This window comes from Rhipicephalus sanguineus, chromosome 2, assembly GCF_013339695.2.
Source record: "Rhipicephalus sanguineus isolate Rsan-2018 chromosome 2, BIME_Rsan_1.4, whole genome shotgun sequence".
NCBI classification, from domain to species: domain Eukaryota; kingdom Metazoa; phylum Arthropoda; class Arachnida; order Ixodida; family Ixodidae; genus Rhipicephalus; species Rhipicephalus sanguineus.
Window position 1 is genome coordinate 218,993,999 of NC_051177.1, and position 12,276 is coordinate 219,006,274.

General features: G+C 46.2%; 1 protein-coding gene across 1 annotated transcript; it reads right to left on the reverse strand.

Annotated features, from left to right (window-relative positions):
• Positions 1-6,780: 6,780 nt before the first annotated feature.
• LOC125757451 (uncharacterized) lies at positions 6,781-11,658 on the reverse strand. The gene is made up of 3 exons (XM_049413053.1): positions 11,299-11,658; positions 9,454-9,510; positions 6,781-7,008 (listed from the first exon to the last, which is right to left on the reverse strand). The coding sequence occupies exons 1-3, from the start codon at positions 11,314-11,316 to the stop codon at positions 6,781-6,783; spliced, it is 303 nt and encodes a 100-aa protein (XP_049269010.1). The 5' UTR covers positions 11,317-11,658.
• Between the last annotated feature and the right edge of the window lie 618 nt (positions 11,659-12,276).

A 12,276-nucleotide genomic window follows, 5' to 3' on the forward strand; every position in this document is an offset into this window, starting at 1 on the left:
GTTACCCTGTCTGATGTATTGTTGGATGACGAATTTCTTAGCCCTGAATCCTCTACAGTTCCACTGCCATATACGGAGTTGACCTTTACCGCGCCTACCCATTGCCGTTTGTTATGTATGGGGGGTGAATATAGCTGGGTGGATGATGGGGGTTGGAGGTTTCGTGACGGTGGCCGATTGGGCATATGGTGCCTGCGGTTGTTGGTGAACGTTCCCGGCTGCGCCCTCAAACTCTGGTGCTGTTGTTTGCGCTTTGTGTCCTCGTTCCAGAATTTCTACCCTGGCTGCAAGTGCCGTCAGATCAACAGAGGTCTTAGCGGTGGTTTCCAGGATCGATTGGAACGCTGTTAATAATTGGTCTACTTTTTTCTCAATGTTATCCAGTCGTGTTTGTTGAGATATGCTTTCTTGTTTAGTGCTTGGGGGCTCTGTAGTTTTCTGCGTTTTGGCCTTACGCTTTAATGGAGGGGTGGTTACCTCCATGCGATCGTCGGCTATGGGTGTTTCCTCCTGCATTACAGCAGTAGTTATATTAGGACTTATGGGTTTTCCGCATGCGCGTTCCTTAGTGAGTAGTTCTATTTGAGCTCGCATCTGTGCTATTATTTCTTTCATTTGTCTGTTTTCATCTTTAAGCCGTTCTAGCTCTTCACTGTTGCTGTTATTGTTGGCGTTGTTATTTTTGTCCCCCTGAGTTCCCTCCGTTCGCGAGCCGCGTGCTTTATCTGCCCAGCTCACCTTGTTTGGTGGTCCCTTAGACGCCGATGTCGACCTGGAGCTGGGCCGGGAGCTTTCAGGGCTGGGGTTCCTTGAACCGGACCGGGATCTTGTTTGTCGTCGTCTTCTAGGTCTAGATGTCGAGCGCTGGCGTGGACGTCCTCTTGGTTGAGGTGAGGTTGGCGTGTGATGTTCTTGTATTCTGGCCCATTGTCTCTGTTTACGATGTAAGGCTTCTTGAACTGGCCGTGCAGCTTTTGTCGGCTGTAGCGTGGTCCTTTCCACAGATTTGACATTTAGGGTCGCATCTGTGGTCGTCTTTGGGGTTGTGAATTCCGCAACCCGGGCAGAGTTTATCATCAGGGTTGGGGCACACATCACCTCTATGTCCCAGTCTGTTGCATTGCTTACAGTAGTCGATTTGCTTGCGGTATAGAGCGCACGGTATAATTACTCCATCATAACACACACTCGAGGGTACCTTGTTACCACTGAAGAGCACGATGACCGTTGTAGTGTTTCCCAATCATTAGCGTGATGATTGCTCTGGTTTCTTTCAGTGACAAGGGCCGCCCTAATGCTATCAGGGTTTCCTCGAGTGGGATTCCTCTAATGATTCCCTTGGCTGTATCTTCTGGTGCTGTTTCATACGCTGCCACTTCATGTTATTTGCCGCGTATAAGTATTTCTTGATTCTTCTGTACTGGTCCGCTCTGTCGGGATCTGGGGTGCTTACTACCATGATGTTTTGTGTCTTGTTGGGGCATATTACGTCGAATTGCCTGACTTCTGGTGGTGTAGCCGCGGCTTCATGTATGCCTCTGGTTATATCCATTGGGCCGAGTGCGGCGACGCATAGGCCTCCTCTGGGTCGGATGACAACTTTGTAGTCTCCCGCCGGTAGCTTGGGCATTCTGCTCGCTTTTTCGATGCGGTTGATCCGTCTTTCCTGCGTGTTGGCTTGCGTTTTACCCAAGCTGGGTTCTCCCTTGTTGTTAGCACCATGGCTTCCGTCGGCGTCGCCGGCCGATCCATGTCCGGGCTTTCGACGGCGTCCGTGGTGTACGGTGTGCCATCCTTCTTCATTATCCGTAGTGGCTGGCGATTCGTCACACTCTTGTTGTACATCCATCGTCCTCACATCGGCGTCGGTGTCCTGCGCGTCGCCTGCCGACGCGGCGGATTCCATTGGGTTTACACCGTCGGCTCCCTGAGGGACCCGGCCGGCTCCGCTGGACTCAGCGTCGCGCGTGGCGTGCACCGAGAAAGGGCCGTAAAAAGGCGAAAAAGCGTTGGCCCACCTTGTCTTAGTATCCTGAGATTCCGGATGACGAGACGAATCCTTTGATATCACTCTGCTGAATGTGCGTGGTGATCTTCACTGCGACATTGTTCATGAAATCAGGAGCCGACGTGAAGCGCGTCTGCACTCGTCGGCGCTCGCAGCGTCCCCCCTTATTTGACACTGAAAAAAAATTACATGGAACATTCTCGTAAATGCGCATCTACAGCATTTTCGAAGTCGGTGACATCGTTTAAAACAACAATAGCGTTTGGTAGTTTATTCCACATTTCTACGACATCTGGGAAGAAAGAATATCGAAACGTGTCAGATTTGTTTGGTATGGTTTTATGACGCAATCGTGGTTAGCTCGAAGGTTTCTTTGCCTTCGTTCCTAATTGTCATAGCTATTAGGTGCGCCGCCTGTATCGCGTTTCTGTTTTATTCAATGTGATTGCTTGGTAACCGCATTTCTATTTTACTTAGATATATATTTGTTTTCCTTTTTTAGGTCTGCTCTTTTTTTCTCTATACAATGCGTTGTAGACGTTTCTGGGCTGCACATCTTATGTCCTAAAGAATAATGTAAAAGATTGCAACTTAGTGAGTATGTCGCTAACGAGCGTTTTACGCCACCAGATAATTAGAATAGGAAAAGTCAGTGCAGTATTACGTACTCTACGTATGCACGATGCGTCACAAAAAAAATTACAGCATATCTACGGGTGAATGATGAAGAGCTTGGGCGAAGCTCCTGAAGTAATCGTGGTTACACCGTGAAATGTTCAGTGGTTTCGCCCAGCAGTAAACAAAGCGATACGCCGCTTTGTTTATTTTTCCTTTTTTTATTTTTTTTTATTTTTTATTCTTTTTATTTTTTTATTTTATTTTTATTTTATTCATTTTTTTATTTCATTTCTTTTATCTCTATGGGACAGCGCCATCTAGTATATCGTCACCCAACTGCAGTTTGTATGCATCTCTATGGGACAGCGCCATCTATTGAATGATACGGGAGACGCGACGGCGGGGCACGCCGAATGGAGCGACGACCGACAAGGTGATGCTATAAGGAGCTCCGCTCCTAAAAGGTCGTTACCAGCGTCGTTCCTGTTGTACACCTGCCGGGTGATCCAGTATAGCGGATACGGTAATGCGTTTACGGACAAAGTGCAACATACCGGCATTTGCGCCATCGTGCGTAGGCTTCTTATTGAAGTGCTTCGAATTAAATGGCAACCCCCTAGCTGGTCGGCAAGCAGAGCAGCGACCCCCGTGAATTACGAAATCGATAAGCAAGTGTCACGTTAAGCACCTAAACAACCCAATAAGTTGTTTCGGAATGAAACTAATACAGTTTGAGCAAGAAATACAAACCTTTTAGGTGCTAACATCTCGTTCAAATGAAACCAAGTTGATCGCAGTTAAGAAATTTTCAATGAAAACATTTTTGCGCATAGACATTTGATGCTACAATACAAAATGAGATCACAAATAAGCTTCACGATTCTCTTAAAAATTCACCACGGGGAGGTACGTGAAGACCACCTTTCCAAATAAGTCAGGTGTCTAGGGGCCACTAAGGGGGGTGGTAATTATCGCTGACACCCGCTCAATTATCTAAGATTGCACAGTGAACTTTTTACTGACTGCATTAAGTGGGCATGTTTGCATTGAAAAGTTCCAGTCAGTCGTGTTTCTGCACAGTTGCACTTGGCAGGTTTCTTCTAGCATATCCGTGCCCCTATATATTCGGCAGCGAAGTTTAATTGCGGTTCGAATGATTACGCAGGCAAGACAGTATACAGACTAGCGCAAAGCAACGCCCCGAAGTGCCGCCGAAGTTTCGTGCGGCGTTTCAGGAAATATAGCGGTTACCCTTTCTTACCAGCTGGCGATATCAAGGAATGACTGCTCGTCACACCATGGAGAAACATTGCGCCGATCCCCGCTGTTTTGCATGCGTAATCATTCGAACCGCCGTTAAACTTTGCAGCTGCATATCTCGGAGCACGGACATGCTAGAAGAATTTTTTTTCAAGTTGGGCCTGTGCAGAAAGAGGCTGCCTCTAACTTTTCCATACAGGCATGCCAGCTTAGTGCAGCCAATAAAAAGATCATCGTTACATCTAAACTGGGAGGCTGACAGCGATAATTACCATCTCATTTTGTGCCCCCCCCCCCGACCAATGACCACACAACTTATTTGCAGAGGAGGCATTGTAAGAAAAGCATCAAGGTTCATTTTGGTCACCCTGTATAGATCTATAATAACAAATATGCGAATGCACCGAAGTATCGTATCGGATACAATTATTGCCGCAGTATCTTGTATCTGTATCTCAAATACTTCTTGCCAAAATATCCTGTATCGTATCGCGATACAATTTCAAAGTATGTTTGCCCAGCCCTGTAACAGAACAAAGTACCCGACCAATCCGTCAGAGCCCGTACTGAGTTTCGACGCGAGAACGCGAGGCCATTAAGAAACAGGTCAACGAAAGTCTACGCGATGACATCATTCAGCCGTCCAAGAGTCCGTGGTTGTCACCTTTTGTGTTAGTGAAAAAGAAGGATGCAACCCTACGTTTCTGCGTCGACTATCGTCGAACAAAGTCCCGGAGAAGGACGTGTACCCTCTCCCACGACTAGACGACACCCTAGGTCGACTCCACAACGCGAGATACTTTCCGTCGATGGACCTCAAGACCGGCTACTGGCAAATCGCAGTCGACGAGAGAGTCTGATAAAAGACTGTCTTTATAACACCAGACGGCCTGTTCGAGTTGAAAGTCATGCCCTTTGGTGTTCGCTCGGCACCTGCGACTTTCCAACGCGTTCTCGATGCAGTGCTGGCTAGCTTGAAGTGGCAGACATGCCTCGTGTACTCTGACGACATCGTTGTGTTTTCCTCAAACTTCGACGAATACCTCCAGCGCCTTGAAGCTGCATTTCAAGCAATCAAGGCCGCCGGACTCACATTGAAGCCTGAAAAGTACCACTTCGCGTACGAGGAGCTCTTGTTCTTGGGTCAGGTGATCAGCAAGGATGGTGTTTGCACAGACCTGCGGAAAGAAGCTGCCATCGCTGCCTTCCCGCCACCACCGACAAGAAGGCCATACGTCGATTTCTCGGATTGTGCGCCTACTACAGACGCTTCGTCAAGGAACTTTCACGGATCGCCGAGCCACTGACGCAACTCACGAAGGCCGACGTCGAATTCAGGTGGGAAACGTCGCAGTTCAAGCATTTCAAGAATTGGAACGAAGTGGGAAACGGCGCAAATCGGCAAATCGAAGCATTTGAAGAAATCGACGCATTTGTAGAACTCAAACGACGCCTTCAGATGCCTCCGATACTAACGTCCCTACTGAAAATTCCTATATATACAGGACCCGTACATACGATGTTATTGGATACGGGTGATATAGGTTTTATGGGTCATATGGGTGATATAGGTTTTATAGGTCATAGTGGGTTATATAGGTTTTATGGGTCATACGGGTGATATAGGTTTATGGGTCATACAGGAGATATACGTTCACAGGTCATATGGGTGATATAGGTTTTGTGGGTCATATAGGTGGTACGGGTCCTACCAATTCTTTCGGTGCTATGGACACGTAGTAAGGGTCATAAGTGACGTGCAATTGAGTATACTACAAATAAGGCAATGCCGGTTTATGAATAGTTTATGCCATGCATACGCTATTCATACGTGAACATGCAGCAATGTGTGCTTTAATGGTGCTTCAAAGGTGCAGTATATTCTAAATGGGTAGAACAATCAAATATAGTGTTGTATGTAGGTGCTTGGAGAAAAACAGTGAGACAAATATTTTTGCATGTTCATTATTTATTTAAATCATTAAGCATTTTGGCAATGAGATGATTCATCTTTTTCATCCGGGCAGCCACATGCACATCTGCCGGCTACACTTCACATTCTGCAAGCCACCTGCAGAGTAGCGTGCTAATACATGAAGCACTTCTTAAATATTTAGATTATTTGTTCACCTAAAGTAAAAATTTAATGCCACTACGTAAAGAAAAATACCTTAAAGAGGTACTGACACAAAATTTCACAGCTGAGATAGCCTCAGGGATTGATTCCCGTGAACATGCGTATATCATCTACCAAACCTGAACAGCGAATATAGCTTGGAAGATTTTTTATATGAATATTGAAGTTCGCGTGTGTGATCCAGCGCTATATGCCACACCTTGCATCATTGAAATCATCCAAAGTGACCTCAAGGTGACTCCCAACTTCCGAGACATCACCACAGCGGCTGAGCTCCGAGTTGGCGCAGCTAGAATAACGGCATCATAGTCGCCATTGCCCTTTGTTTACGCTTGTGCCGGCAGGCAACTATTCGGCGACTGCTCGCGAGTTCGTGCCTGCAGAGAACGTATGGAAGCCTCAACAAAGTCGTTGCCACCATACGATGATGATAGAAATGACGCCAACGACACTGAGCAGCACTTACGGCAGCGAAAGAATGCGAGTAGATATACAGGCAGCACAGAAGTGCGTTACGGTTCTGTGTACCATCTCGCATGCTAGATGGCATTAGTTGCACCAGGCAACTTGTTGTTCTCGCTCTGCTAAACGGAAACTGAGACTAGTCGGTAATAAACAGACTGTAATTAATTATCTGTCCCGCGTTGCAGCAAACAATCTGCCGTGTTATGACTAATAGGCCCCCAGTGATGGATTGCAGCAAGAAAATGCCAGACGAAAATTTTTGTGTCAGTACCTCTTTAAGGAAAAATACTCACTAGCCACAGCCTCCAAATTTCTTGGTGTCAGGGCCCTCTTCGGTGGCCCGTTTGTCCTCCTGGCGAACCAAACGCCGACAAGGCGCTACTGTGGGATTCTTGTTCTGAAGCTCAAGGATACTGCACAGGAGCTTTGTGGCCTCCTTGCAAAATAAGGAGTCCTTGGGCCGCGACAGCAGCGAAGCCCATTGCTCTTCCTTCACGAATATGCCACTTCTCAGATGGACCTGCATTGGAAAAATGTCTTTGTGATCTTCTTCTTTTTTGTGTTGTGCGAGTTAACATTGTTGCACTCATTCTGAAAGCGTTGCTGTTACAGTTGCAATTTACCTGCATAACTGCCTTGTAGCAGAAAGCTTCAATGCTGAAAATTATTGCTCCAAGAGGTCTCACAATATTGACTTGAAACAGATAAATAGAGGAGGTCAAAGAAGAATATGTGTGCAGCTCTAGGCACATGCAGGACTTATAATTGGTAGCATTAGCGCAACCTTCAGAATGCCACTTGTGCAATCACTCATTCAACTGACTGCTAAAATATGGGGCAAAAACATGAAGGTAAACGTTAGCTTCAAGAGAAGAGGACCGCCAACTAACAAAAGGGACAAAAATAACAGCCGTAACGCCAAATATCAAGCAGCAATAAAGAAATCTGATACTATAATGGCTCAAGCAAGATCAAAAATCCATTTTTTGCAATCATATCAATGAAAAGCAAATGTTATTGATCATCATGGCTGCCTCTGAGTCAATTTTGTGCCACCTCAGCAGCTGATGTGAAGCAATTGTGAAATATGCTAGAAAGTGGTATTAACTAATATTTCCAGATTACTATAGTTTTCTTCAGCGAGTTAAATTAGCACAAGTTTCAGCTTTCGTGGGAATACTGACAAGAAAATTAAATTTTTGTTATGACACACTTTTTTTTATACTTCTGGTTGTTTGTAATACCTTGCAATCACTGAGTCTCAATAACCCTCCAGCTAATACGTATCGCTTTACATTAGCGTCAAAACGTAATCACTCCTTATGTCTCCCAACTCCGCCCCTGTCTTATCAAAGAGCAAATACATTACGTAGTTTGTAGTCGCTGCAAGAGGCTTCTACACTATAGTGCTTTCGTGCTCCAAAGTTACACAGTTTGCAGCACAACACAAACAGCCAATCAGAGACAGTTTAATCATTTATGCAACTGAAACTACTGTAACAGTTCAGTGCGACTAGTGGGGTTCAACGCATGCCCGCTGCCTTTGCACAGATGGTCACCTATTCTGCCTTCCGTGTAACTCTCCATATCAGCTGTTACGGGATGTGGTGAACAGGCAAGTTTCGAACGTGTTTCGCCATGAGCTGGTTTGGACAGGCATGCTGCGCAAGCTCTCGGCCGTGTCAAGGATTTGCATGATTGGGAGCGAGCGCATGGGATGCTCTCTCTCTAGACACCATAAAGAAAGCAGAAGTTTCTTTCCTCTCTGCTGGCACCTTTGTATGAGCATCACTTGGACTGATTCCTGTTCTGACTGTTCAGCCAAAGAGCGTAATTGAAAAGTGAAACTTTGAGCCAATATACAGCACCAAGATGTTGGCACTCGGCAGCAGGAAAGAGCGGAACCTCTGAGGTTCGTTGTTTGTTGTCCACTATTTTGATCTCCTTCCTCACCACTCATGCTGACTAAGCTACTCCTTGAGGCACCTTACGTTTTCAGGTAAATCATTTTTATAAAGCGCAGATGACAAATATAGAGGAATGAGACATGCTCAAATGTGTGGTTTCTTTTTTTTTCCATTTAGAGCGAAGTACACACTGTGCTTTTCATGAAACAATTAAAGAGGCCCACAACACTTTTCAAGCATGGTCAGAAAACAATGCCGACCGAAAGTCGAGTCTCCTGAGAGCATGTGAGGCAAACATAGCACAGCACGCGGCCTGGAATTCACAATTTATTTTTAGTCAGCTAGAAATTGCTCCCTCTTCCCTCGACAAATGATGCTATAAACCCAAATGACCGCGCCATGAGCACAAAGTACACTGGCGCTGCGGAAGGCTGCCATGCGCCCGTGCGCTTGCTCGCAATCACTTTGAATGTAAGCCCCGCGTTCGAAGAAAAAAAAAGGAAAGGAAGTGCTCAAGGGGATGATGCATGCCGACGAATTAACGTAGCTTTTGTCCCCTTGTCATCACCCCCTGCGTAACTTTCAGCACGCTTGCACTAAAGGAAAGAAAACACTTAAAGCGTGCGACAAATCCCTGTAACTATGCTCGTACTTGACAGATTGTAAAAATTTTTACAGCAGTCGATTTGTGAGGCAATAAGCTCCTTTAATGAAGTAATGCGATGATTACTTTGAAATGTGTTGCAGGGCCCCTTTAATACAAGGCGAAGTGAACATGTGCCTTGTCCGACATCCGAACGATCTGTCCCAAAACTTCACCTGCTGTAATGTTCAAACCTCTAAATCAGTGTCAATTATCCAAAAGAAAAAGTGTAATCATTATGCAAGCAAGTACAGTATATGCCCACAAAATTGATAAGTGCAAGCACAGTGGAAGCAGCAGCAGCAGTAGTGAAGAAAAGATATTCAGCTCATATGATGAAAGTAGATGAACTGATAGTGATGAGTACTAATGTATCAACAGCAAACATAAATTACCAAAAGGTACAGCTGCCTACCTCATTATCTATGAGGGCCAACACTGTAAGTGGGAGTTCACCACTGGCCCCTGCACTCTGAAAGGCAAAAGATGGGACAGTTTAATTAGCCACAAAACACGGTGTTTCAACACAAGCATGCGAGCATAGCAACAACATGCAAGAAAGCAGCGCGTGAAATCACAGCACCAACCGAGCCTGCGCAGCAACTCAAGACGCCAACAACAGCCGCTTCTCCAAAGTGCGCCCCTTCACACCCTACAGAGAAGGCACCCCGCTGACCGGCAGCGTGCTTCGCATCAAGTGCTGGTGCAAAAGCTGGAAAAATTTAGAACTTGAGAGACAATGCCATGCGGAGTGAGGCTGCTACCGCCGCTTCGAGACGAACGTGCAAGGAACTCGCTCTTCCAAGGCCTTCGCTGGGCTGTGCATGGATGAGTCATGTCAGTGACTCTCGAACCAAGTGCAACTCAATATAGGCGCGTGGAGACAGGAAAGACGGGAGTGGTTCAGTTGGTGAGGAAGTGTGTTATGATGTAGTAGAACGGTTCGGTCGGCCAGAGAAGTGTCGGGAGATGACGCTGTGCAGTCACTGAAGAGGCATTTTGAAAAAAGTGAGAGAAGTCTCTCAGACAGTGACACCAAGAAGAGCGAAGTAATCCCAGACTGTCGAAGGGGAACCCCTGCTCAGCAATACAGTCCACAAGAAGGAACTAGTAGAGCCGGTCAATATGAAATGACTAAGTGCTCTTGAATATTCTCGAGTGCCCGAGTTTCTATTTCAGCGCAATTTGATAAACTGTTTCCCCATTATTGTTAAAGCCATACAAGTTGTATTGTGATTTAACTAGCCAAGTGTGCATGTATCAGAGATGTTTCAACTTTCTTAATTTAGGATATATTATTGTAATAGCAATTAGATGGACACTCAGCAACTGTGAAGGGCATGGCTGTGAGCGCTGGCAGGCGCTATCTCGATAAGCATCACTATACTCGCGGACAACTTTTCTTGGCAATGAAGGGAAGGCTAGAGAGCCGAACTACACGCAAGCTGCGTGTAGTTCGGCATACACGCAAGCTGCAAGTAAATGCAATATACTACAGGCTGGTCAACGAGAATAACGACGTGGATTCGTTGATATAAACATCAACTCATACCGGTGTCACAGGGGCAATTTTGATCGCGATCAGGTCCGATCCGAATGTGGTTTCTTGATCGCGATCAACAACGGTCGCTGCTACAAGTTAATCTAAATTAATTTTGGTGCAGACGTCGATCAAATGCATGCAATGTGGGAGCCAGAAGCGATCGTCTTGATCTAGACTGGGTCTGATGACTGTTATACCGGTGTCAAAGGCGCACTTTTGATCGCGACCAGGGCCGACCCCGATCGGATTCTTTATCGCGATCAACAACGGTCCAAACTAATCCGTATCGAGCTTGGTGCATACGCCAGTCAAATCGCGATCTGGGAGCCAGTGCATCGCGATTGTCTTGATCCCAGTCGGGCCAGATCGCGATTAAATGTGACCGTGTAGCAGCATCTGATTCTGATAGAGCCTAATCCAGGCCGGCCCTGATCGCGATCGAAAGTGCCCGTGTGACACCGGTATTAGAGGTAGCCACGCAGCACCACATGATTTGGATCTATTTCAATCCGAATAGGCCATGACCGCGACCAAGTGCCCGTGGGACACGAACGCGCGGTATCAGTTGCAGCACGAGAACATCACACACGGACACAGTATGGCACACGAAATTAAAACACACACACACAAACGTGTTTTCGTTGTGCCTTCTTTTGTCCGTGTGTCGAGTAAAACCCACGCCAGCGAAAACATCATAGAAAATAAAATCACACTCACCTCCAAGAAGATCGACATCCCGCGAAGGTAGCTCTCGTTGATGTCCTCACCTGGCTCACTTTTCCAATAGACCTCTATTTCTTTGCGATATCGGCTACGCTGAGCGGATTGCGGTCTTTTATGAGCTTGTCAACAATCGCGCGGTAACCGTCTCTGTAAACGACGAACGCGACATTTGGTGCAACCGGCATTTCGAATTCTCCTGCGTGGTTTTACTGACCCACATATCTGCTTGATATCTGCCGCAAAGCTTGTAGAGGCACACCACACGCTGCACTTAGCAAATATTTACACCCGGCCGCACTTGCCGAACCCAGCAGCACACAAAGCGCAGCGCCATATTAACGTCTAAAAGACTTCGAAATTGGCTTGTCTTGGCCGCTTTGGCTTGGACTCGACCCAGTCCACATCGATAAAGCTCGAAGCAAACTCGACAAAACTCATTCGCAAACTTCCAAAGTGATAAATCCACTTTCTTTGACACGGGTAAAAATCAGGCAGCGAGTTTCATCGGTCTTGAAACAGTTCTTTTTTTTTACGTCCAGAAATCGCAATTTGGCTACCGTAATGTGGCTACTCTCGGGTGGGATTGACATATGGCTTGTAAACATCCGGTCGCGCAAATTACAAATGGCAGCCAAGAAGTCTGCGGTAATCGCGGTGATTCTCATCGATACAGTAACAAACTGGACCTACCGAAAGCGGAGGGCATGGGAATAAAAAAGCTCTTGCGAGCTTCATTAAGCTTCCCAGCTGATTACAGTTGAGCAGCATGCAGTGACGGCATACATTAATTGGCGCACATAAACACACATGATCGCCAAAAGAACGTGGCAAGTACACGCAACTAAGAGAAGAGCGAAAAGAAAAAAAATAAAGAACACATCAAAGGCAAATTTAATATGCGATATTCTAGATTCACAAAGAAAGCATGAAGCGCGGTTCTGCAACACGAAATACCAAAACCATTTTGCGTTT

Coding starts and splice junctions, on each gene's coding strand:
- LOC125757451 (XM_049413053.1), bottom strand. Junction 7,009..9,453: donor TGGCCCTCATAGATAATGAG/GTAGGCAGCTGT, acceptor TTTCCAATGCAG/GTCCATCTGAGAAGTGGCAT.